Source organism: Eretmochelys imbricata, chromosome 6 (assembly GCF_965152235.1).
Source record: "Eretmochelys imbricata isolate rEreImb1 chromosome 6, rEreImb1.hap1, whole genome shotgun sequence".
Taxonomy (NCBI): Eukaryota; Metazoa; Chordata; order Testudines; family Cheloniidae; genus Eretmochelys; species Eretmochelys imbricata.
Genome location: NC_135577.1, coordinates 103,458,499 through 103,485,777, shown reverse-complemented (window position 1 = coordinate 103,485,777; position 27,279 = coordinate 103,458,499). Strand labels below are relative to the sequence as shown.

The 27,279-nt window shown below is 40.8% G+C and overlaps 1 protein-coding gene across 2 annotated transcripts; it reads right to left on the bottom strand.

Annotated features, from left to right (window-relative positions):
* Nucleotides 1-215: 215 nt before the first annotated feature.
* Nucleotides 216-27,279, bottom strand: GOLGA5 (golgin A5). Of its 2 annotated transcripts, XR_013346419.1 has the most exons (14): nucleotides 27,083-27,279; nucleotides 25,439-26,053; nucleotides 23,195-23,416; nucleotides 21,838-22,057; nucleotides 20,908-21,031; nucleotides 18,355-18,558; nucleotides 16,483-16,653; nucleotides 15,158-15,286; nucleotides 8,635-8,733; nucleotides 6,078-6,303; nucleotides 4,732-4,808; nucleotides 4,522-4,627; nucleotides 2,034-2,097; nucleotides 654-728 (listed from the first exon to the last, which is right to left on the bottom strand). XR_013346419.1 is itself a non-coding variant. In XM_077819298.1 (13 exons), the coding sequence occupies exons 2-13, from the start codon at nucleotides 26,001-26,003 to the stop codon at nucleotides 648-650; spliced, it is 2,211 nt and encodes a 736-aa protein (XP_077675424.1). In that variant the 5' UTR covers nucleotides 26,004-26,053; nucleotides 27,083-27,279; the 3' UTR covers nucleotides 216-647. The 2 variants fall into 2 exon arrangements, 1 of the variants encoding a protein (XP_077675424.1); XM_077819298.1 differs by lacking the exon at nucleotides 4,732-4,808 and having other exon boundaries at nucleotides 216-728.

Sequence of the window (27,279 nt, the reverse complement as noted above, 5' to 3'; positions counted from 1 at the left end):
GTGCACCCCTAAAAATTCCACCTTTCATCGTATCAGGGAAGATACATTTCTGTTGTGCTAAATGGACAAAGCTAAGAAGAATGCATAATATTTTATTTTTAAAAGGTATTTACAAAGAGATATTGCACCAGTTGTCAGTTCTGCAGTATTTTAACAGATTAAAGAAAAAACTAACCTATATTAACAAAATTAAAAACTAATACAAAAGACTGAAAAACAGGAAGAATAAATTTTATTTAAATTGCTAAGTACAATTAGATTCCCTGATTATAGCCCATGTCCAGTATGATCTAAAGTATGTACCATATATAGTTGTACTCTTAGAAATCCTTGTATCTCTATGCAGTTGTGAATCTTATGTTGTACATGAACCATCAGAAGATTTATGTAAAATGTAAAGGCTATGTTTAGCTTTACAACTGCCTTTTCCCTGGAAACTGCTGCTGTTTTAACTAAATTGAAGAAGCTACATGGTAATATTTGTCCAATAATTTAAGTTTTAAAAAGTAGTGATAAAACAAGCATGATGGTTGTTTTTTTTCCATAGATTATGCCAGGAATGTGATTTCCCCCATATTTCAGTACTAATCACTTTATATACACGCAGTCCAGAATATAGTGAGCACTAGCATAAAGTATGTCTCAGTCTATTTGCCCGTTGGACCATCATGGTGCATTTCTGGGGTGTAGGTAAGCAGAACAATCATGACCCAGAGGTGAAGCAATGCCTGGCCAAAAAAAAAAAAAAGAAAGAAAAAGGAGGAGTTAGCACACAACACTGACTACCATCCATCATTTACAACGGTTGTAATTCTGATTGTAGACAGAAGCAGCTAATTTTGTAGACATTAGGCCTTTCACAAAACATTTGTTTAATGGTTCCTTCCATTTTATTCCATTGCACCTAGCAAAGGAAAACTATTCTGATTTGCACAGTGAAGCGTTGTGCCAGATTCCAACGCAAGAAGCATTTTATAGCAAATTATGAAAAACTTGCTAAAAAATTACAATTAGCATGTCTGAGTGTCCTGCTAGGCATTGACCATCTTTGATAAAAAAGAATTACATTACAGATGGCCCCATACAGAGCTAATTCAAAATACTGAGACCCAGCTTAGAAAGTGGTTTCAGAACCATATTAATTAGTAAAATTCTCAACAGTTTCAGTATGAAGCATTTTGTTCACCTACTAAACAGTACAATGGCAGTGTTACATTAGAAGGGAAGAGAGAAGGGGGAATTAAAATGGCCAAATTCCATCTATCACTCAAAAATTGGAGAGGTGGTGGTACAGAAAGTGTGGTTACCTTTAATTTTGTCAAGTGTGTATTTGGCTGCTTTGTATCCCCAAAGAGTGGCAACCCCATTCACCCAGTGATTTATTTTAAAAGCATCATTACGCTTTCTCAAGCAAGGCATTTTTCACTGCATATGAAATATGGAGTTAGAGTACTGAAATCTTTAAAGCAACAGCACACTGCAGCTGGGCTTACTTACATAACTACTGAGCACATCAACTGACAGAGACATTAACCCTCTAGTGAAACTGGGAGAAATTCCACTGACAATCATGCAAGATGTGAAGAACAAACTTCTATAGCCCAAAATTAGATTAAAAGCAGTGAGCGTGATTTTTTAGGTATTTGAAAAGAATGATTATTAATCACTGGGCTGAGGTAAAATGTTATTAAAACATTAGTTTCCCAAGTTATTTTAATGGAAGCTAGTCAGTCATAGAAATGTGCTATACTTTCCAATATGAGACTACAAAATTACAACCAGTATTAGTTACACAAATGTAAAAACTTTAAAAGCACTACAAATTCAAGGCAAGACTGTACATATATTGTCAGGCTACAGGACTCAAGAACTCATGTTCCATAAGCAGTCTTTATAGTCTACTATAAAATACAACAAATGGTCAAAACTAATTAGATACCCTTTTTCTTTTATAGACTATTGAATGCCTTTCAGACAAAGGCAAATACTATATAAAACTGACTATAAAAAATTCTACACAACAATGTACTCACCATATAAATGATTACAAATACCCTTGCTATGGGATACCGTCTTAGAAAGATTCCCAGTCGAATGCTGTGAAAGTATAATACACATGTTAGAACAGAAAAATATTCCTGTTCCTTTACCCCGACCCCCACAAAATTGTAAACATCAACTGGTATTATACATATAGTTTTCCACATTTCTGCCTTTTGAATTTTACTACTTATTCACAACAGCTACTGGATTGAGAGAAACTAGTCTTTAGTCAGAACACAAAATTGTACGTACTTTTCTGGCCATAAAAAAAAGCCAGTCCCCTTGTTGCTATAAGTATGTCACATTAGGCCTTGTCAGAAACAAAGGCTAGGGCTTTCAAAAAATCCTAAAGGAGTTAGACACCCAACTCCCATTGACTTACAATGAGATCTAGTTGGCTAACTCATTCAAGTTCTTTCGAAAATCTTAGTGAAAGAGGTCTGTGCCATTCTTACACTTAGTTATATGTGAGAAACAGAATAGCCTGTAGAATTCTAGTACAAATGCAACATGAAGTATACCGTATCAGTAGTTTGCATCATGGCCTTGTAATCTGCTTTAATAAAATAAAAATATGCTAGTAGAAAAGTGACAATACAAATACAGAAGTAATATTTAAATCAGTGTCACATACAACAGGCCACTCATCAAGGAAGCACTGGTATTTATAATCCTAATATTAAAATCACTATAGAGGTGCAAAGTGTATCCTATTGAGGCATCCTCGTTTTCAAGGGTTTGAAACTATTACGTCCAACTGAAATTTGACTTAAGCTAAAGCTCCAGAGAAGACTTTTTTTTGGAAAGGCTAAGATAAGAAAGACAAGATAGCTCCTGAGACAAGAGATCAGAATAAGGTTCCAAAGCATGTTTGACTCATTCTAGGCACGTATTTTGAGGACACTTAGTTCATAGCATGGATTTATTCTGGGATACTTTAAAAAAAGATTTTAAAAAGGGATTTGAGAAAGGAAAAACACACTGAAAAAGTAGCTAATAATTTATAACAGCTACTTTTCATATCCTTATTGCTGATCCATGACACACTGTAATATGTAACAGTAAAACTAACACACTGGGCACATTTCATGATCAGGTAGAATGTTCCTGGTCTAAGTAACTTAGAAACATGACAGTGATAAAGCTCTGACACAGAGCATTTCTCTGCCAAAGACTCAGAAGAAGAAAAGAAGAGGAGAATTAGTAGTGGCTGTGACATTGGAAGACCAGGTGCCAGCTCTGGCCAAGGCTGTAAGCATCAGCTGAGCACTGACAAATTCATAGCTGGAAGCTCACCTATACATTAGCATTGTTCAAGATGGGTGTTAAGACTTGTAAGAATGTGTTTAGTCTCTGTAAAATGCTTGTAAGTTTCTACATGCATTAATCTCACTTGTAATGTCTGTATCTCATGTTTCAAAGTAAAATATAAGTTTGCTTTATAAATGTAAAAAGGCCTGCTCTGAATTTGTGAACCTAGGCAGTAAGAGTGGTTTCCCCCACCCATCAAGAAGGGCTATCAAAACTAAATGGCATTATAGGCCAAAACAAAACTTTGTTGATTGCCCATCCACCCATGAAGAAATTACGTGCAGAGCACTCGTCCCATTGGTTTGAACTCTGCGGGAAGGGCATATAAAGATGATCACAAGAAGAAACAGTTATATCTTTGCTGTTTGGACTCTCATAAGGGCTGGAGCAAAGAAACAAAAGCAGAGATCCCCAGGGTCGACCTGGGGTAGCCCTAAAAGACATTCAGTGGATAGATTACATCATCTGTCACCTTTTGGAACCACAGTCTAACTCATTTCTTTTCTTAGTTAATAAATCCTTAGTTAGTATACTATAAGACTGGCTACCAGTGTCGTCTTTGGTGTGATACCTAAAGGTAAGTGACTGGTCTCTTGAGATTGGGAGCAACCTGAATATTTTATGATCTTTGGTATATGGCAACCAACAATCACTAAGATAGACTGAAATGCCCCAGTGGACTGTGACTCTATGGTAAGACTGCTATAGTGATTCAGGAGGTCACACTTGATATTGGGTTGGGGAAACCTAATCATAGAACATACCACCAGTTTGGGGTGTCTGCCCTGCTTTCTAACAGTTTGCCCTGAGGCTGCACTCAGCTGTGAACTGCAGACAGCATGACAATAGTAAAAGTTATTTTTTATATATGCAAGATAACTCTGCAATGTCCAATAAAACCTGATGGGTTCTTGTACCATGTACCCAACTATTAACATAATTTGTGGTAGCACAAGACTATTCACATCACAAGATATTATGATGGGAATAAAGTGAATGGGAATTAACCATGTCAATATTTAATATGAATTTGTACCATACTAAATGTATGGGTGTGTTTTTATACAATTAGAAACAATTCAAAATAAAAGGTGTACTGAGGAGGAAGACTGTATAAGGAACTAGTCCAAGAAGAGAAACATTCCTTTATGATTTATGTACTCTTACCTAAACTGGTCTATACTACTGGCAGCTTTGCGAACTCTTCCATACATTCCTGCCATGTTAGCATCCACATCACTAAAAAGGACAGGAACACTGCGCATGCGAGTACCTATTTAAAACAAAAGAACAAACAAATCTGAGTAGGCTAAAGATGCCTTCCTAGGAAATGTATTTGTCTATGTAGGGTCGACAGAGTTAAATGTTTAATTTCACCTTTTTGAAGTGTTCAAGATTTTCAGTGCACAACGGAAAACAAGTCAGATGAATCACTGTATATTTAAAGGGGATTTCTGTTTTGAGAGGAATTGTTGGATAAGATTACAATTTAGTTAAAAATGCATCTGAGAAAGTGATTTTTATTCTAGTTCTGTATCGACTAAATAAGCATTTTAGTATTCAGTTCAGATGTTTTATACTCCAAAATAATTTCTTTGCTTCATTATCATTTCTTAAGTATATACTGCAATGATTTTCTTATTTGCTTTACTTTTATTACAAAGGAACTCTTGAAATACAATAGCTATATCTGACTGCATTTCTGATAATAAATTCCTGTTTTTCAGGGTTTTATAATATCATGAAAAAAGATGACCTAGGTTAAAATTTTCATAGGTGTATCCGGGTCTGAAAGTCTAAGTGTGACTGAACAAAATTGGCTTATTTTTAGTTTAGCTTTATAAGAGCAGAAAAGCTGAATGTGTCATTTCAGATTTTATTGTTCTCCTGACAAAGGGAGTTTTAAAAGAAAAAGACATTTCACAGGCAAACAACTGGGCAGGCATTTTACCTCAAAGTTCAAGGAGTGGGTGTATTTTGTTTTTAAAGTTAGCACAGTTACTTCTTTCGTAGAGTTGAATCAAAGTAAGGTATCAAAGCAGAAACCAATAGCAGCTGAAGTTTCTCAGAGACATCTGAGATATGATACTACTCAAAGCAGCCAAGCCAATCTCAGTGGAGAAGACACATTTGTAGGCTACTTTCTCAGAGATTTCCAAGGAAAACAGAATGAGGGCAAACTGATTTTAACCAAATGGAGGAAAGTGCATTCAAGGTTTCTCAGAAACTTCCACTTAAGTTTGATCATCTCACAATGGAACACCTATTCTAACCCCCACCTTCCAAAAACCATAAAAAACCCAACCAACCAACCCCCCTCCATAAAAAAAAAAAAATTACAGGACACATATGCAAGTAATATTTAAACCCACAAAACAAAGTAATTCACAGGTGAAATTGCACTGCCGGTTGCATTGGCAGCTGTCATGGTAAACTGATTTTAAAAGAACATACTTGCTATATTATTAATCACAATGGGGAGAATTAAGAATGAAGTTTTGCTTTAATAAATTCACTTAAAATTGCCTACACATAGAAAAGCAGTCTCTATTTGGCTATTTTCGACTGTACTAGTTATAATTGGAAAGATCAACTCAATAAACGTCTTATTTGCCATATTTTTCTTATATACAGAGATGTTTAGGGAAATGAATGGGGAATATAAGAGTCCTTAGTTAAGCTGAGCACACACACATTTTTAAATATGATCTTTCCATGTTTACCTTCACCACTGTCAATTCCTGCCATATTAATTGCAGGTCCATTAGTACTACTGCCTTGGATAGTCTTAAGCTGTTGCTCAAGGCGTTCCAGTTGATAGACGAGGGAGTTCTTCTCTGTGCTGAGACTCTCCAACATGGTCTGCTTCTGAATCAGAGTCTCGGTCAGCTGATGAAGCCGATTTTCCAGCTCTGACTGACTACTGCTGCTCAAAGCCTTGTTTGTGAGCTGAAAAAGAAAAGTTAGTGCAAAATATAAGGCAGAAGATGAAACATAAAAATTAAATCTAGACTTTGAAATAGTTCAACTCCTAAGTCTTATGAGAGAGAGGCTGATGCAAGGAGTGGGATGCCACAGGATTTTAATGATGCAACAGCTATTACTACTACCGCCATCATTAACAAAATGTGAGAGAGAGAAATTTGATTGTAGAAGCATTATGCCTTGATAATTGCTTTCACTAGGAAGTTCCTGGCAAGTATCTATGAATATAGTGCTACCCCCATGTGAACATTGCCATACAAAAGTGAGTTTGCACCTAACAACAAATCCTAGTAGTCTCCTGGCTTGTGTAGGAATACATTAGTGATCGGCCCATGGCCATTACACCTGTAAGATTCACAGAACAGTGGGAAGTGAGGCAACTTGATCCCATTTAGTTGGGAGGCTGTTACAAACCTAAGGGGCAGCATTAAAGAAGGCACAAAATTGGACATAGGTGAAGGAGAATTAGGGAGAGGTGAGGTACATGGGCACTGGATACGAACAGCAAGGGAGAAGGACAAGACTAAGGGTTTGTCTATCCATACAGCATTGCAGTGGCATAGCTGCACCGATGCAGCGCTTAGTGAAGACGCTCCTACCCCGTTGGCAGAGTTAATCCACCTCCCCAAGAGGCGGTAGCTTTGTCAATGGGAGAAGTCCTCCTGTCCACATAGCACTGTCTACACCAGGAATTCAGTACAGGTCAGGAATTCAGTGAGTATTTTCCACGCCCCAGTTTAGGTAAGAGTACATAAATCATAAATTCATAGTAGTACACTCAGCAGAGTGCTTGCTGATGGCTTAATCCACTCAGTGTGAACTACAGTGCTGAAAAAGAATGTGTGTTTCTTCTCCTTGAAGATGCAATATGTGGCCTCCAAAAGGGGGTGAGCATCAGATTTCTCCCATCAGGCAAGCTCTACCAGACAGGCTTGATTGCAACAAAGTCTTGGCAGACAAATGTGATCTGCAATTTACACTCAAGAGGCTCTCCAATTTATATTTGATAGAGTTGCAGTGACAAACAATGGACTTATGTTCACCTTACAAAGACAAGGTTACATGCCAGTTATCACCAGGGACAGAGAAAATTAAAACTATCAGCACCAGTATACTGAAGTCATTTAATTCCTTAAGAGAGATCATTTTGACTATTAAATATTGACCAGCATCAAGAAACTGCATCCTTTGGAATACTAAAGCCAAGTAAAGCACCTACCTAGAATCAAAATAGGTGTTAAATTGAAGATCTTACACCTGCTTCAGTATGCAAAGGCCTGAATATACTGACATTGACCCAATCATCTAACCCAGTGCTTCTCAAACTATCTGATGTGGGGGACTGGCAATTTTTTTTCCCCTCCAATGTGTGCGCAGACCGGCAGCTGATGCCTCATGGACCGGCACCAGTCCGCAGACCACCACTTTGAGTAGCACTGATCTAACCTGCTGTAAGTTGAATCTTAGCCACCTGTGGTCATCATACATTTTAAGTGGTAGTACCGAGTCTGCAGTGAGATACCAGACTGATCATGGACTATTGGCATTCAGGCAATGCAAATACAAATCAGCTGCACTGGACAGGGCATGGTACACATGGACAATACATACATTCTGAAGTAAATTTTGTATAGTGAAGTATTATCAGGAAAGCAAGCCCCATTGGGTTCAAAGAAAACTATATCAAGACAATTTTCAAGTCCTTTGACATCCAAAATGTAAAGCAAGTATTGTTTAATACTAGATTGTCATTTTTTCTGTAATAGTCTACAATGCATTGTGTGGCCTTGTATATAATTTGCATGAAATGAAACAAATAAATGTTACATTAACAGGACCCAGCTCAGAAACTCATACTACCCATACAACCATCAATACCTTTTTTTGTTGTTTCACAGGAGAGAACGTATGGATTCAGGACCTGGTTCTCTAGTCATCTTGTGCACATACAGGGCCTTATCAGACAATACAGCCCTTTGTTTCTGAAGACAAACATTTTAAAATTGTGTTTGCTTTTGATATTTACTCCAAAGTTAATTTTCACTGTAGAGTAGATTTTCTTAAAACCTAATATACTCGGTTTCATTACTGGAATCTGAATGATTGATTATTAAAAGGATGTGTGCAAGCACCAAAGTTTATCAAATGGAATCTAACAGTTTCATTTTAACAGCTTTACAACCAGATGAAAAACAGAGTTTTACTCAACTAAAAGTGTAAGCTAAAACAAAGAAGGTAGTTTAGTGTTTTTAATGACTTAACAGCATTAAATATTCTTAAATGCAAATAAGTTACCTGATTTCTGAGTTTTTGAATTTCTTCCTCTCTGTCTTTTATTCTGCTTTGCAAGGTATTCTTTGTCCGATACAATTCTTCCTCATTGTAATGGAGTTCCTATAAAATTAATTGCAACCAGTTACAAAACAAAGATTAGTAGACAGCCTTTGGAAAGTATTTCGGGTGATGTTTTAGCCACTATTTGAGGCTTTACACTAAAGCAGAGGGTTTTACTTTGCCCTGAAAAAACGTACTGTCTAAAAACAGACAACATAATGAAGGAAGGGATTTAGCCAAGAACAACTGATTGAGCGGTGAAGATTACCCTAGATCTTGTTAGTACCATGATTTTTGAACAGCGCTTTTAAATTCCCATTTAACGATTTAACATGTTTACTGTGATGTTTTTAAAATCTGTCTTACTTCAGTCATTTACTGTTAGAGCAGCACATAACTGTACTCTCCCTTCAAATCACTGAGTACACAAAGCAGAAGGAAAAAAATCCTTATCCTACTGATCCTCAACCAGTCTTCAATATCAAAAGCCTGAACAGCAAATACTTTAAAGAAACAAACAAACAATCTCCATATACACAACGCCAGTTATGTATGTTAATACAACTATCTTAGTGTGGCACTGTGCTCCAAAGTAGTATCCCAGCACCCCGATATTTACCATGGTGGTATAATTATATGTTTTGTATAAAAATGCATCTTGTGAGGTATCATTTTAAAAGACTTGATCTGTTGAACTTTAATATCCTGTTGGATTGTATGGGCTATCATTGTATGTGGAGTTATGAAGTTTTTCTGTGTGCATATTACAGAAATATGTTGTGAGACTGGGAACACCCACGACCAGCCTTTCTGGTGCAACAGTGGAGGAGTCAGATGCTCTAATAGCCCATTAATAGAATACACACTCACAAGGACTGTCCAAGGAACCTATACAGTGGAGACTTCTCAGTGATAGCATGTAGACAATGGAGACTGCTTGACCCATGTCACAATCACAGCAAGCTGGAAGAAACTATAAAGGAGGGAAAGTGACAATCACTTGGCCTCTCTCCCCACAGAACTCAACACCTGGAAACACGTCTGGAGAATGAATGAGACTGAATTGGGGAGGTGGTCCCAGACTGGAAAAAAGAATCCTGTGTATTCAGGAACGATACCATCAGGGTGAGACACTGCTTGATTCAAATCTGTCTAGTTTATAGAACTCAGATTGTGATTTTACTTTTATTTCTTGGGTAACCAACTTTGATCTGTACACTTATTACTTACAAACATTTAAAATCTGTCTTATGTTTTACCTAGAACAGGGTGTTTTGGTTGAAGTGCTTGGGAAATCTGCTCAGGAACAAAAGCTGGTGCGTGTCCTCTCCACATTGAGGGAGGGGTGGACTGGGTTATAAACTTACAATGGTCAGGCTTCTGACCAGGGCAAGATGGTACAGCCCTGGGGTTCCAGGCTGGGGGGCAGGGAGAACTGGCTAGAGCCTTTCTATTGTTAATTCATGAGTGGCTAGGCGAAGCATTCATGTAACGCTGCTAGGTGTGACCCTGCCTGTGGAAGTGCAGTATCTGGAGAGGTTTGCTGCTTGTCACAACATCATAGTGTGAGAGGGAGCCCAGGTTGGTAAGAGGGCTCAGCGGTACCCCACTGCCAGGTTGCACCCTGGGGAACCCACCATACTTAGTACCAGATTTACCTATAGTTTGGGTATTATTATAACTCACTATGTCCCTAAAACGGAAATTTCAGTTTGTTAAATGACTATAAAAGAAAATTACCATAGTTTTCATTCCACCTTGGTCTTTCTTGATATAGCACTGCCTTGGAATATATCCCACACTCCTAAAGACAGAGGTAACAGGATATACTCTACCATCTGCTTTGGTATAATAAACATTTAGCCATCCATCTAAAGCAGACTTGAACTTTTGAATTTTAATTAATTCAAGCTAGCATCTAATTAAAATGTAATTTCTAAAAGGACAGATAATCCTACAAAATAAATTGTTCCCAGAATGATGGTACACGCTCCAGCCTTCCTCATTATTTTTTCTCTTAACAGTGGCAACTTATTTACAACAATAAAAATGTCTATCAAGATATAAGACACTGGTCTGTGTTCAACCGAATGATGAGCCTAATAGTACTAGTCATTAACAACATGCCCTTTTATGCCATAATTTAAAGCAGAGAACCCCTCACAGAAATCACTGTGGAGTTCTGCTTGAAGTCTAATGGCATAATATGGCCTAATGCTCTCAGAACCCTTTATTAGCAATTTATTAGTACCATACACTAAGCAGACAGAGTAACAATATTTGGACAATGGAGTCCAAAAAAGATTGCATAAGTAGGCACATTTTCAAACTATTACAGGCTAATGTAATCAAGACTTCCTGAAGTCCTTTGCATGAATTAGGCAAAAAAAAAAAAAAAAGTTCTCTTGTACCCCATTTTTAAGTGTTTTAATTTTTTTAATTTAAATAATGTTTAAACCATCTCACTGGAAATACAAAATATGAAAGGAGCAAACAGATGTTACACAAGTCAGAGGAAGGCAACAGGAATGTCAACTTCTCATAGGGCTGACAGCCCCCAACCTTTCACTGTTGCAATGGGCAACATCTTGATATACCTTGACATTCTGTGATGACTTACTACTTACAGAACATACTTATATGCAAGTAGGAATGTATTTAAATATTAGGAAAAAATAAATAGAAAAAAGTTCATTTGTTCATGGATTATTCAATTATACCACTAGATGTCAGTCTTCTACCAGTATACCCAAATTATCTAAAATTTTAAACTATATGTAATTTAAACTACATATACATATGTACATATATGTATAAAACTACATATACGTATGTAAGATTTGTAACAATCTTAAATAAAGTATTAAATGTGAATGAAGTACATTATTTTGTTATCTTGCTTCCAATATGCAAAAATGTTCTTTTAAGCAATATTGTTAAATGGGAAATATCAATTTATGTATTTTATAACACTTTAATTTTTAGTAAAGCGATGTATATATAAACTTGCATCTCAGGCTGATGAATGTGTGTATTACAGAAATGCTCAGGTTTTGTTTACTTTGCAAATGGGTTGTACTCTATTTCAATTTTGAGTTTACTCAAAAAATATTGTGTTGGAGCTAAGCTTATTGTGTTGTGATATTGCTTTATATTTTATAAGAATAAGGTGTTGTCTAATTACCTGGGCAATATTTATTATTTTCTTCATAATTCTTTCCCTTTGCATTAGGCACCTGTAAATGATGCAATATGCATGCTTACCTAGGTTCACTGTAAGCTGCGTGGCAGCGCAACAGGGTATTTAGGGCCATGCAGGTCCCCCAGCCCAGCCCCGCCCTGATAGAGCTGCCACAGCTCAGGAGAGGAGCCCTTTCCCCGGCCCAGCCCCACCAGACCTGCCACGGCCAGGGAAAAGGCACCTCTCCCCCACCCCACCCCAAGCCCACGTGCTGCTGCGGGGAGAGGGAGTTGCAGGGAGTCCCCGCCCCCCACCAAATGTAACCCCTCATCCCCGTCACCACCTCAGAGCCCACATCCCTGGCCAGAGCCATCACACCCCAACCCTCTGCCTTAGCCCTGAGCCCCGTCCCGCACCTCAAACCCTTCATCCCCAGCCCCACACCAGAGCCTGCACCCCAACCCTCTGCCTTAGCCCTGAGCCCCCTCCCACACCACAGTCCCCTCATTCCCGGCCCTACCCCAGAGCTCGCGCCCTCACCGCCCCCGCACTCCAACCCTCTGCCCCAACCCTGAGTCCCCTCCCACACTCCAAACCACTAGGCCCCACCCTGCCACATGAATTTTGTGTGGAGCGCCAATATGGAGGGGATGTGTCACACATCCCCTCCATAGTGGTGCACATAACAAAATTCATTCTGCACATGGGTGGGAAAAATTAGAGGGAAACACTGATGCTTACACCTAAATTTGCCAAAATGAATGCCCAACACAACCTACCATCACTCTGAATAATGGCAAAAAAGTTACTGTAATGTCATACCAGAGATTACACTCCTGGTTTCTTTGTTTCACCGCCAATGTCTAATGCACATAGTGCCTCTCTAACCTGTAGTTATCTCATCAGAAAAATGTCACTAACAATGCTTTGCACTTATCTTGTGCTTTCTCATCTGAAGAACCCAAAGCACTTTTCAAAAAGGGGTAAATGTAATTAGCCTCATTTTACATTTGGCCTTAAATATAGAAATTTGAGACGACTGTATATAAAGCCCAATTCGGTTTCCAACTTCCTGTGTAAACTTGGGTAAGCCACAAACTGTCTAGTCCTGTCATACCTGCTGCAAACAGACCCTTGAAATTCCTTCTAGGCCTAGGGGGGAGGGGCGGAGAAAGGGGGAAAATACCCTTTGATAGGGTATAAAGGAATAGTTTTATCCTGTAGTTTCATTTCACTTTTGAAAGTTAGCCCAGATCAGTTCAGAGTTTGATGATGCAAATATTTGTCATCACCATGATTTTATCTTTTTGGCTGCTGGCTTCAGAGAAAATGATGTATTGATCTTTCAAAAACACATTTTACTATTCCTGCTCTTAAAAACTGCCTCTTGCACAAGTCATTGCCAAAATCTATTGATATTTCAAGTCTGCTATGTAGAGTAGTTTGATTAGAGATATGGAGGGACCCAAAGAAACATTAGATGCTTTGCAAACATTTTAAAGGAACACTCTGGACTTATTTTCAAGAGTACTTACTCGGTTTAATTCATTTTTCAGAAAACATTCTAAAAGTCAATGAGACTTAACTCAGACTACAAAAGCATGAGGCTCTCTCTTCTGTTTGGAGTAAAAGTGAGATAGAAATCAATCTTGTAACAGGACTGTAGTTGCCACCTAACTATAAAGAGGCAGCCCCCTTTCCATTATAAAGTATGTTCTTGCAGAACTAGAACTGGAATCCTGTCTCTCTAGCTCTAAAACCACCAATCTCTTATCACTAGATCTGAAGAAAGAGCTCTGAGAGCAGCCACCCACAGAAATATCCTTATATCCCTTCTAAATTGCAGCCAGCCAATAGTGGGTAACATGCTCACACACACAGGTCCTAATCCTGTAATCAGTTACTCCTATCAGATCCCTGTATAGTTGTGATGGGGTGTACCAGACCCTGAGACCCCTGCTGGAGGCCTCACAGGCCTACTATACACCGCCCCAGAAAAGGAGCAGTAGAGGTGAGTCCTCCAGGCTGCCTAGAGCAGCTGTGAGGAAGCAACCAGAGTCCAGCAGGCTCATATAAAAAGGAGCTGCTAGACAGAGCAGATCAGTCACTGGCTGGAGCCAGAGATGCAAGAATGGTGCTCCTGGCTACAGCACCTGCAGAGCTGGACAGAGCAGCTGCTGGCAGGGACTAGGGGAGCAAGGAAGATGCTCCTGTCCGACCGCAGGGACTCAAGCAAGACTTCAGCCCTGAACTAAGTGTCAAGGAAAGGGTGAAAGGGCTGCAGGGAAGTGGCCTATGGAACAGTAGCTGCACAGTTAAATGGGACACAGCAGGGTTCACTGGTTTTTGTAGGGCTCCCTGGGTTGGGACCCAGAGTAGTGGGTGGGCCCAGGTTCTCCCCACTTTGGCCACAGACAGAGTGGCCAAAGCCCTGAAGAAGGGGAGTTTACACAGGCCCAGGGAGCAGACTGAATACTCTGAAGAGGGTCAGCATTTGTGGACTTCAATAAACCCTCGGAAAGGGACAGAACACAGAGCGACTCAGCTGGACAACTGGGGTCAGTTGGGGTACCCCAGAAGGCAAAAAGTCTCTAGGGAGGGAGCCCTGGGGGCACTGCTCCATCCCAGAGCAGGGATGGTTTGAAAAGGACAATTTGAAAGCTAGCCTAGATAGAAGCTGAGCACTAAGCCCAGAGAAAGGGCTAAAGATACTAACTGAGGGCACTGTGATAGGCCCTGTTGGACTTGTACCCTGGAAGGGGTTTATTTTGCTGTACACCTACAGACTGTGTGTGACTTGGCTGGAGGGCTGAGTCACAGAAAACCTGCTTGAGAAGTTAAATGCCCAAAAGGGTTGCCACAAATGGCACAGCTAGAGATAGAATGCAGGCAGACGCACACCCGATAGGAGGCACTCACGTGAGGTGAGTGGCCCCATCACAATGGTTCCATTAACTTAAGCTGAACTCCCTGAAGGCAGAAGAATGTATTTGTGCAGATCAGATTGCAAGAGGCACAATGCCCAATTCTGTACCCTCTGAAATCAGTGGCAAATAATTCCTACTGAAATCATTGGGCCTAAAACTACCCACAAGACAAATCATCAATGCTGTTTAATTACAAACTAATTTCTTCAAATACAGCTGATGCATGACAAATGACTGACAAGTTCTCTTCAAACTTTATAGAAGCATTCTCCTTTGAGCCGTCATAGTAACTCTGGCAACTCTAAGCCAAAATGCTTTTCAAAGCCATGGTTGTACACAGCCTAGAATAAGGTTTCTCAGCTCTCTAATTCTTTACCTGCTTTTGCCGTTCCAGCTCAGCCTCCACTTCTTGTTTGGCCATTTTGTGGGTTGCAATCTGTTCTTGGAGGTCTTGAAGTTGTTCTTTTGCTGATTCAGCTTCACTAACCTGCTGAGCCTCCATATCCTAAAAATAATATAAATATTATTGTTCCAGTAACATCAAGCCACACAGCTATCCCTGTAGTAATAGCAAAAACTACTCCTGCAGAGTGGAACTTAAGTGGCTTTAGCCACCTTTTTTGCTCATCATTGCTTTCAAGAAAAAAGACCACGGTATAAATGACCAAATACACAATTTAAAAAAAAAAAAAAAAAAGCCTTTTTTTTTTTTTTTTTTTTTTTAAATATTTAGGTACCTCCCACTGACTGCCTCCTTTCTCATCCTGTCTACAGGTTGAAGACTCACCAGGTTGACTTGTACATCGTTGCAGGGAGCAGGGGTAACCACAGACAACCTGTGCCTGCTAATGGGGGAGGGAGACACAACCCTGGAACAACTTGAGTCACGCACCCTCCTTCCCGAGCTGCACCCCCTCTCTGGAAAGCAGCGCCCCCGCGATCCCGGGAAAGCAGCAGGCACTCTGTGCAGCTCCCAGCTGTTCCTCTGCCTCTCCCAAAAGAGTTAAAGCAGTCGTGACTTGGAGCAGCTCTCAGCTGTTCTTCCGCTCCTGCCTATGCCTATGCCTCTCCCTCTCCCTGACCAGCACAGCTCCCCAGCTCAGCTGTTCTGCAGGGAGGGGGGCCCAGCCAACTGTACCATGTAACCAAGTAATCTGGGGTGGCATGTGACCCTGCATGCCCCCACTGCATTGCCTCTGGGGCCAACTAAGGGAACAGTGGCTGCCCAAAAACCACAGCTACTGTGAAGATCAACAGTCCTAAGGAATCTTAGAAGAACAAAAAGGCATACCCTTCGCTCTCCAAAGAAATATCTATGACCGTTTTTTGGGCAGAAACACCATCTTTCAATGGGGGCCTGGGATGGGGGAAGAGGACAGACAGCAGTAGAGGCAACACCTATATCCTGTCTCCCCTCATGCCCTCAGACACCTTATTACCTCTACCCTAGGAACTGGAGTGGTCAAGGAGAATGGAGAGAAACTGGAGTATCAATGACAAAGCATTTGTCTCACCCACAAGAGACTTTTTTTTTTTTTAAATACTAATAAATAAATGTTAAAAGCAGCATAATAGTTGTTCCAACCGTAACAAGGTATCTTGAATACCATTATAGTGATACTAATACAAGCAATACAAAGGCCACTGTAATCCCACATACTTACGTGGTTAACTACAAGGACTGCATATAAAGATTTCTACCTGTAGCTCTGTTCTCAGCTGCTGTATCTGCCCCATTAATTTCTGTATTTCCTCTTTCTGTGCTTCTTTCTCATGTCTCAGTTCTTCTAATTCCATGGTGCTTGCAGTAAGGCTATCCAGTCCTTCAATGCCAGAGCCTTCTTTTAGGCTGTTTATCAACTTTTCTTTAGACTGAAAGATTAAAAATGATTTTGTATTAATAAAGATGCTAACTATTAAATTCTTTCCTTAAATACATATGCTCTACTGCCCCCTGACTATATGAGATCCATGCTTGAACCTCTCAGCAAGATTTGGCTCTAAAATTTCAGGCATGAAACTAAAATTAAAAACTACATTTTTTAAGAGTGTGAGATAACTGGCTCTGTGGATATGGGGAAAGCAGTGGACGTGATATATCTTGACTTTAAGCTTTTGATACGGTCTCCCACAGTATCCTTGCCAGCAAGTTAAAAAAGTATGGATTGGATGGACGGACTATAAGGTGGACAGAAAGCTGGCTAGATCATCCGGCTCAACAGGTAGTGATCAACAGCTCGCTGTCTAGTTGGCAGCCGGTATCAAGCAGAGTGCCCCAGGGGTTGGTGCTGTGGCTGGTTTTGTTCAGCATCTTCATTAATGATCTGGATGATGGGATGGATTGCACTCTCAACAAGTTCGCGGATGACACTAAGCTGTGGGGAGAGGAAGATAGGCTGGAAGGTAGGGATAGGGTTCAGAGTGACCTATTGAGGACAAATTGGAGGATTGGGCCAAAACAAATCTGATGAGGTTCAACAAGGACAAATGCAGAGTCCTGCACTTAGGACAGAAGAATCCCATGCACTGCTACAAGCTGGGGACCGACTGGCTAAGTGGCAGTTCCGCAGAAAGGGACCTGGGGATTACAGTGGACAAGAATTTGGATATGAGTCAGTGTGCCCTTGTTGCCAAGAAGGCTAATGGCATATTGGGCTGCAGTAGGAGCATTACCCACAGATCAGGGGAAGTGATTATTCCCCCTCTATTTGGCACTGGTGAGCCCACATCTGGAGAACTGCGTTCAGTTTTGTGTCCCCCCCCCCCCCCCCACTACTGAAAGGATGTGGACAAATTGGAGAGAGACCAGCGGAGGGCAACGAAAATGATTACGGGGCTGGGGCACTGATTTACGAAGAGAGGCTGAGAGAACTGGTCTTATTTAATCTGCAGAAGAGAAGAGTGAGGGGGGATTTGATAGCAAACTTTAACTACCTGAAGGGAGGTTCCAAAGAGGATGGAGCTAGGCTGCCTTCAGTGGTGGCAGATGACAGAACAAGAAGCAATGGTCTCAAGTTGCAGTGGGGGAGGTCTAGGTTGGATATTAGGAAAAACTATTTCAGTAGGAGAGCGGTGAAACACTGGAATGGGTTACCAAGGGAGGTGGCGGAATCTCCATCTTTAGAGGTTTTTAAGGCCCGGCTTGACAAAGCCCTGGCTGGGATGATTTAGTTGGGGTTGGTCCTGCTTTGAGCAGGGGGCTGGACTAGATGACCTCCCGAGGTCTCTTCCAACTCTAATATTTATGATTATATTGCAGGATCAGGATTTTAATTTTCACGTCAGTTATCTAACTCAGTCTTCAGCGGCACGGGATTCTATTAAATGTAAATTCTATCATCATGTATTTTAAGATCTATTGCACCATTATAATATACTGTTGATATAAAAAGTCCAAAAGCAAATATATCACTGATCAGATGTAGAAAACATAAATGGAACACAATTAAACATGATGCTCCATTCCAATGATTCATTTCTCCATTCCACTTTAAAATCAAATGTGTTAATGTTTTTGCATTAACCTGGATTTCTTCCCAGTTACTTATACTCAGGAGGGAGCTGCATTCTTACTTGGAGTATGCGAGTAGCTTTTTGTTTGTAGTCCACCAATTCCTGTTTAACAGACTCCAAGCTGTTTTTAGTTACTTTGACTTGCTGCTGAAGCTCCTCCACTCTCCTCTTCTCATCCACATATTTTCGTTCTGCTGCAGTAACTGCTTCTGCCAAGTTCTGCCGTTCAACTTCCATTTTACTAAGGCGAGCAGCAAACTCATTCTATTAGTGGCAAAAAAAAAGTTTAAACAATTAGTACAATCCCAATTTTCAGTTAGCAAAAAAGGTTTCAATGCTAACTATAAAAGAAACAAGACATTAGAGTTCACTCCCTCCAGGTTAAAATCTTCTTCAGTACTTTTTATTCAGATAAAACTCACACTAAATTTAATGGAGTGCTAAATCCTAGAAAGCAGCCAGATCTAAGCCATTAAACAACAGATATTTTCTTTACTGAGTAAAGGAAATTCATCCTATTATTTAAGCCATATGACTGAAAAAATGAGCAAATTGCCCCTTGAAAAGACACTGTCCACTTGGGGGTTTAGACCAATGTTCCCTCTAATTTTTACTCCTGGGGGAATTCTGCATCACTGTGCATGTGCAGAATTTATGTCCTCCGCAGATTTCTTTGCATCCCCGCAGAAAAATGACTTGCTGATGGGGAAGCAAAGGGAAGCCACAAGAGCCATCATGAGATCCTCCCCAGCAGTATGTTTCGGGTGCCCAGGGCAGCCGGCAGAGAAGTAAATCACTGTGGGGCAGGAGGCAAGACAAGGGAAGACCAGGCTGGTGACTCCTACCCTGCACTGGACACAGCTGCTAGTCCTGCCTGGGCTGAGGAGGACGGGACTTCCTTTTCCCCTGCACAGCATCCAGGGCCGTGCCAGACCCACCCCCAGATTTCTCCCCTGGCTGTACGAAGCTCTGAAAACTCCCCTCCTGCCCCCCAGCACTTCCTACACGCATTGCTCCTCAGCTGCAGGGGGGGAGAATCACTGTACAGGGAGCTGCTCCCACATCCGCATCCACCCAACTCCCATGCATCTATACCCAGACCATCCCGCCAAGCCTCACCCCCCGGCACCCAGAACCCACCCTGACGAGCCCCACTCCCCCTGCACCTGGACCATCTTGACAAGCCACCCACACATGGATCCCCACCCTACCAAGCACCAACCAGCTGCAGCTGGATCCCCGCCCCACTCCTCCAGCATCTGGACCTCCCCCACGCCTCCACCTCCTCCTCTGAGCGCGCCACATTCCCGCTCTTCCCACTCCCTCCTGGAGTTTGCTCCAGCTCTTTGGTGGTGGCAAACGCTGAGAAGTATGTGGAGGAGTGGGGACGCAGTGCACTCAGGGGAGGAGGAGGTGAGGTGCGGCGGGGAGCTTGGTACCACGGAGTCACCACCTATGCTCCCCAACGCCATGCTGGAGACTCCACATTTATTTGAAAAATAAAATTTGCAGAAATTTAAAATATTCTGTGCAGAATTTTTAATTTTTTGGCGCAGAATGCCCTCAGAAGTAAACCACCTCCATATAGGTGCACATAACAAAATTTCATGTGACAGGGGTGGGATTGAGGGGTCTGGAGTGTGTGAGTGAGGGCTCCAGCAGGAGTTGCAGGCTCTGTGTTGGGGCCGGGGATGATGGGCTCGGGGCTGGGGCAGAGGGTTGGAGTGCAGGGTCGGGGGACGGCCTTCCGCTGTGGCTGCGGGCTCTGGGGTGGGGCCACGGATGAGGGATTTAGGGTACAGGCTGCTCCAGGCTATGGCAGGGAAAGAGGACTCCCCCCAGCAGCACCTGGGCTGGAGAGGGGGAGCAGGAAAAGAGGTGCCTCTTCCCGCCGTGGCAGCTCTGGGTCTCAGGCCACAGGATAGGTGCCTCTCCCCAGGCAGGTCTGGGGCTGGGAGAGAGAGTGTTTCTCCCCGCCTCTCCCTGCCACAGCGGCTCTGGGGTTGGGGCCATGGGATAGGCGCCTCTTCCCCAGTTGCGGCTGGCCCGGAGGTGGGGCTGGGACACCTCTTCCCCAGCCACGGCTGGCTTGGTTTGGGGTGCCTCTCCCCTGGCTGCAGCAGGTTTTAACATTTTCTTGCAGTAGAGTGAACACCCAAAAAGCATACTAATTCAGGAGAATCAGAAGAAAAAAAAAAAATGGAGCAATGGGTTCCATTGTCCAAATTAAGTGCAGTTAAGTAATAAGCAAAAGTATAAACTATGGAAAGTAAACAAGGTTAAAACTAGTTCAGTAATCTATTAGCAACATGAGTTTGCAAATCTATTTGAAGAGGAGTTTTATGTTGAAACACTAACAAAATGTGGTAAAAACAGAACTACAATAAAAGTGGTCAATAGTTTCTGGACTGTTTCACCACTGATTCTGGAAAATAAAATTTAAAAAAGCTAAATAAATTAGTGTACAAGGGACACCTACTTCTTCAGAGGCCAGATCCTGCCAAGTGCTCAGAACCCTTAACTCCAAGCAAAATCAATGGGAGTTGAGGGCACTTAGCATCTCAGGAACCCAAAAGCGGAATCTGACACTCCACCTCCATTTTCACATCTAACCTGCATCTGCTTGTAACTTTCTTGTTCTCGCTTCAATGCGGAGTCTGCATCATGTAGCCTCTCCTGCACAGTTTGAAGGGCTTGATTCTGCAGGTTTCTCCCTTCGCTGTGGTCTTGTATTATTCTAAAAGAGTATTACAGAATATCATTGAAAAGTAAGCCTATATACTATGCTTTCAAGGTAGAAACAATAAGGTGATTTTTTCAAACTCTCTTATGTCAGACAGTGCTAATCAATGGTTTGCCTGGTTTTCACTTTGCAATGTTTTTTTTTTCTAATGCAGAAAAAATTCTATTTTCTTAAACAGTACTTCAGAACACAGGTAGAATAGTAAGAATAAAACCTACAGCTCACCTAAAAGTAAAAGCACCCCACATATTTCTGTTGCCCAAGTTAGAAGTAGAATTTAAAGAGTTTTACTCTTAGGTTTGGTTTGATTTTTTAAATAAAGGAGCAAGTATTCAACTGACTACTGAACACCCAATGTGGACAGAAAACAGAAAAGTTCTTACACTCGTAGGCAAACATACTTTATTTGCCTTTTTGGTCAAATATAGTCTCTACCAATGCGAGATCTCAAATTTCAGACTTCTCTCTCAAACATTAGAATTACACAAATGGTTTATATAAAATGTATTTGAACAATTATACCAGTTCAGTCACAGATAGACACTGACACAAGCAAGTGGCAATTAAACTTATTCAAGTCTCTGACCTGTTCTCACTGAAGTCAATGGCATGCTCATGTTAAGTATAATGATATCTGAATCAAGCCTTAAATAATACTTACATTTTTTCCTAACTAAAATTCTCAAATCTAGATATATAGGAAAGTGATAACAACTGTCATTTTGACTACTGAAAACACCAATCTTTATAGCTTGAATTCTCCAACCTATTACTACTGTTTGGAATGGGTTTTAAAGTACCGTGATTTTTCACTCTGTAATGCTTCCAGGGCTTCTGTCCGAGTACTCAGTAGCTGATCAGCTTCTTGCAACCGCACTTTCAGCACGGCCAGTTGGGAATCCTTGGCAGAAACAGCTTCTGTAAGATCATCAACCTGAGCTTGAAGTTCTCGAACGACCCTGTCACTCTTTGAATGGTCAACATTCCATTTTTCAACCCTTGCTCTGGCATGCTTTAATTCTACCAAAAAAAAAAAAAGAAAAAGAAAAAGGATACATTTGCATACATACAATAAAATCTGCTGCCTCAAGGAAAAAATAAATAGTATTAGATGCCACATGGTTAGAATGCCACTTGTATCACAATCCATACCAGAAAAAAATTAAGTGCAACCAGCTGAGTTTATAAAACATTGAAAAAAAAAAAGCGAGAGCTGACTCAAACACTGGAGAATATTCTCTTCTTAACCCAAGCTGTTGAAGCACAAAATAAAACTTAAAAAGGCACAACTACTAGAGTCAACGAGTCAGTGTTAAAATGACATCTTTGAGTTTGTACTGTTCATTTTAAAAAACAAAACAAACACCATATTAGATTTAATCTTTACTCAAAATTATCAGGTTAAAATTCATATGCAGTACTGTTTTAAAAAAAGATTTCCCTAACCTGTGGTATTATCAGCTTTGATTAGTTAAACAATATTACAAATTTAATTGGCTTATTTTGCATTTCAATTAGCTTAGGCAAGGAATATATAGACTAGTCAATTTGACTTTTTTATTGTTATTTTCTAGACTGTTTCACTTTCTGGGCCTCATATATTTGCATAATACATGCCATAATGTTTGGGTTCAAATATTGCAGAGGATTGTTATTCCTTTAAAAAAAAAAAAAGGGTCAGACTTTTTTTAAAATGTGTAAACATTTCTAATAGCAGTGGCCTTTCCTAAACCTTGTTTTTACACAATCTAAATTTTGCGTCTAATTAACTTGATTGTGTCCCTTTAATCACCACTCTTATTTTGTTGTTGTTGAAGAACGACTACTCCTCCCAACTATCTCAAGTAAATTTTTTTTCCCCCAGATGGTTTCAGTGAAGGTCATATTACCCACCATATCAGAACATCTTTGTCTTAAATTCATTAGGAGCTAATGAGCTTAACGTGGATAGCTCAAAGATACTTTTCATTCTCTCCAGCTTAGTATCCATTTAGACTATCAGGAATCACTATGCTTAACAAGCCACATCTACAGATTCAACTAGAAGTACTTGAATCTGAACACAAGTCACTGATGGAGAGTTACTACTGGTTTCTATTTTACTAGAATCTCAAAACCAGTTAATATTTTGAAATATAAGCTTCCAAACTAGACTACCTTCCTGTGTTTCTTTGGATCTCTGAATTAATGAAGCCATTTCTTGATTTAAAGACTGAACCTCATTCCGAAGCAGTTGATTCTCCAGGCGAAGATTGGACAGTTCGTGGGATTTGCAATCATCATTAACTGAAAGGCTGTGATTAGTTGCTGTATTCAGTGATGAATCTTTTGTAACATCCACTCGTGTATCCAATCCAGAATCAGAGCCATCAGGAGTTTCTGTACAAAGAAATCTGAGTTAAATCAAGTATGTTTGTTTTGTATGGCTACTCACAGTAAGTAGACCAACAATGATCCACATATACAAAAGATAGATATTTCACCATTAAAGTGGATCACTGAATAGCTACTCACAATAAATAGACCTATATAGTACCATATTCTCGTACATAGTATAATGCAGATGATTTGTACACTGTAGCGAGAACAGCCACAGATGGCATAATTGTTGGCAATTGGTTATAACAAAGAGTCATATCTCAGGTGGGAAAATGTTAACATTTTCATGACTATGCTGCAGAAAACTTGCCTCAAAAATCTAATCCAAACACAGAAGAGTGCAGTTTATTCACTTTATATAAGATAGCCTATTAAGGTTACTTCAATTATACCCATCTCCTCACCAACTTCTTTACTAACCACCTGGCCTCAAAGTATTTGATCAATGTATTTTTTGAGGAGGAGGGGAGGCACTTTTCACCATAGAAATGTTTACTATAAAAACACTGGAAAATACAATGATTTGAAGCCCTGTAGTAGGCTGTGGAATATTTCCTTTATTCTTGCTTCATATCATACTTCCGTAAGAGGTTTTGTAATACTATTCAAAAGTTCCTTGTAATTTTCATGTATCTAGAAATCCTAATTGCACATTAATTCCCTGAATTATGGGAATTAAGTAGCAATTCTATTTTATAGAGTGGATGCTGATAGAAAGAACACTCTAAACTAACACAGCTGACAGTGCTCTGACCAAGTCACCAGAAAACACACACATGGGATTTGGATTCCTAATAGGGGGTTACTGAAGTCTTATATAACATTCTAGATGCCAATGAGCATATATTATAGGGCCTTATATGTAAAGTCTTGCACTGGTGTCAATATGAAACAGTATGACATGCAGGGAGAGTAAAGAAACAGCTGTTCCACACGTGTTATTTTTACTTCAGATTCAGTGTATCCACCTTGGATAACCAGATGAAAACCAGTGAGTGCAGACTGAAGTCAATACAAAGCAAGGGTGTCCATTTGAATCCAGTGTTTTAAACTGTCATCATACTCTTTACTTCACCTTGTGCTCACCAACAAGCCTGCTCCACCTTCAACAGTCCACATCACACAGTGCCCTAGGGAAATGGGGTGGGCCATTAATTCTGAATACTGACACACCAAGAAAACAGCACCATAAATCCAAGCAAGATTTGTTCAATACTTCTTGTATCTCCTGCCCTAGAGTTAAAACGTTTTAAGTGCCATTCCCTTCCTTTTAGTTTATACAGTCTTCACATAACCAGATGCTGTGTGACAATACATTTATTTTTGTCAATAATTATAAAATGCACAAATAGCCCATCTCCATTTTACAACTAACTTTTTGTGGGAGGTATGGACTGTCTTTTATGTCAGGTGCACTAAGAGACATACCTAACTAATACCAATGACTGGCAAACAAGATGCTATAGTGGGCAAAGCAGGCATACCTTGTAAACATAATCAGGGTACCACGTGACCTGAATCTACAATTAATACATCTTGAGTTAGCTGTGATCAATCATTAAAGAGTTATAAGAACTCTTAACTATAAACATATCCCAATTTTAAGGAGTAGAAACTACAATACGGGGAGGGCTAAGTCTTTTTACCAACTTCAGTACAACAGGTTTGATTTAATAATACTAATACATGCACTTATAGTACTTCAAATATTCAATGAACTGTACTGATATCAACTAAGTAACAACACTCTCGTGAGGCACTGCATGTATTCTACTCATTTTACATGTGGAGAAATGGAGGGAAATAGGTAAGGTTACTCCAAGGTCACCCAGTGAATCAACAGAAGTGCTGGGGTTAGAATTAAGAGGTTCTTGTCTCCCAACCATGTTACCATTACTCTAGAACACCTTTCCCTCATATTAGAATCTATTTCATTTACTGTCAGTAAATTTGTTACCCTTCACATAGCATGGTTTTAAAAATACCTATGTTCAATAAACATCTATAGTTCTAGTTAGCTACCATGGCTTTGACTCCTGATAGAATTGTCTTCAGTAGTTTTTACATTTTGTGTACTTGTAGGCATAGAACTAATGCTTGAAGTCAGAGAGTGATTCTGAAGAACAACTGTCTTGCTCTTCTCCTTTTTAGGGTCCATCCGTCCATTAGTTCCTTTCTCAGAACTATTGAGAAAATCAAACAAAAGCTCATCATTAGGTTCAGACTTTTTCCTTCTCACAAACTGGGAAGAAGGTCTGGGAGTGGAAACACTTTCTGCTGGAGAAGAGGCCTCCGAAGACATCTTGGATGCTGCTTTGACATTTGCAGTTCCAGCTAGGATTGTAGCTTTCTGGTGTTTAATATTATCAGCTGCAGAGGAGATATAGGTTGCTTTAGATGATGTCTGATATTTCAATTCTCCAGTTTGCTGGTGCAGTTCAGGATATTCACCGGTAGACTCCAAAATCGTATCATCATATATTACATTCCCTGTACCATCTTTTTTACTCAAAGCTGATGCAGCTCCTTGATCGACTCTGTTGAGAAGGTCCTCTGCCTTTCCAGCAAGATCAGCAAACCAAGACATAATGGATGTCTATTGACAAAATATACAGAATTGATCTCCAAAAGCATGAGCTGCAAAAAGATACAAAATGGTTACAGATTAAATATATGTTGATGAACTGAGGCATCTGGTTTATCTTTGTTGTAAACTATGGTTATGTTAATAGTTTTGTCCTTGTTTCATCCATTAACATGCCATATTACTGGAGAGAGTCCAAATCAGATGTTCTAACAGGAAAATGTAGACTAGGGGTTGTCAATTATTTTTTGTCAGGGTCCAAATTTCCTGGTCAATATATAGTTAAGGTCCAGACTCCAGACAAAATAATTAAAAAAAACCCAAAAACACCAACCCCAATAATTATAATAAGTAAGTAAAAAGATTTCAGGGTCCATTCACGTGACAACCTCTACTGTAGAGGAATGAGTTTTAGCTACTAAACCAGCAGTCATTCAGGGCATCAACACCTACTAGCAGCTGTAGCAACCCCTATAACTATAAAATGATGGTCTGCTTGCAGCAGATTAAAGGAAAACAAACTGGGATGGAGAGGGAAATGGGAAGTGATGCAGATAACCACAGGTGTATAGTAGAAAAAAGTTTCTTTGACCTTTGACACACAGACCTCTCCAGAGGCACTTGCAGGAACTCCATACCGCCCCGCAACACAAATGGTCTGCTTTAAAATCGGTGCAACTCCTAATCGTGTGGACTGTGTGAACCCCTTCAACTATGTTGGAGGGCCTCTTTAACTATGTTTAACTACGGGCCCTAAGGGCCAGACTTTTAAAGGCGAGAACGTCAGCTGGGGCTAGGCACCCATACATCTTTACCAGTCTGGCCCGGAGCGCCCCGTAGGCTGCCAGCGATGACACTGTGCCTGCGTTCGGGGGGGCCGTGCCCCACACGAGCCCTGCCCGGACCCCGGAGGAGACACAGCCACGGGGCCCGCGGGGGACAGAAGGGTCGGCATCGGCAGCACAACACGGGGGAAGGGAGCAGGCGGCTCAGAATGAGGAGCCGGCCTTAACCCCCCCACCCCTGCCGCCGCTTCCCATCCCCCGCCGCGCTGTTAGGCCCCAGCACAGCCCCGGCCTCACCTTGTCCCGCCGCCCGCCCTGCCTCCGCGGGGAACACCCGGCTGGCAGCCGGCCGAGGGATGCAGGGGCTAAATCGGCGGCAGAGGCCGCTGCGGCTACACAGAGGCCGCAGGCCGGACACGGCACCTCAGCTCCATCTTCCGGGAGACGTGGCCAGTAGAAGGGCGGACGCAGGGACCCAGCGCACCACCGGCCAG

Bases quoted from the DNA above. Each gene is read 5' to 3' on its own strand.
- GOLGA5 (XM_077819298.1), bottom strand. From the start codon at position 26,003: ATGTCTTGGTTTGCTGATCTTGCTGGAAAGGCAGAGGACCTTCTCAAC. The intron at 18,559-20,907 runs GTTAGATGTGAA...TGCCACTAATAG, and splicing joins AAAGTTACAAGCAGATGCAG to AATGAGTTTGCTGCTCGCCT. The intron at 6,304-8,634 runs GTAACTTATTTG...TTTCTTTTTCAG, and splicing joins TTCAAAAACTCAGAAATCAG to CTCACAAACAAGGCTTTGAG.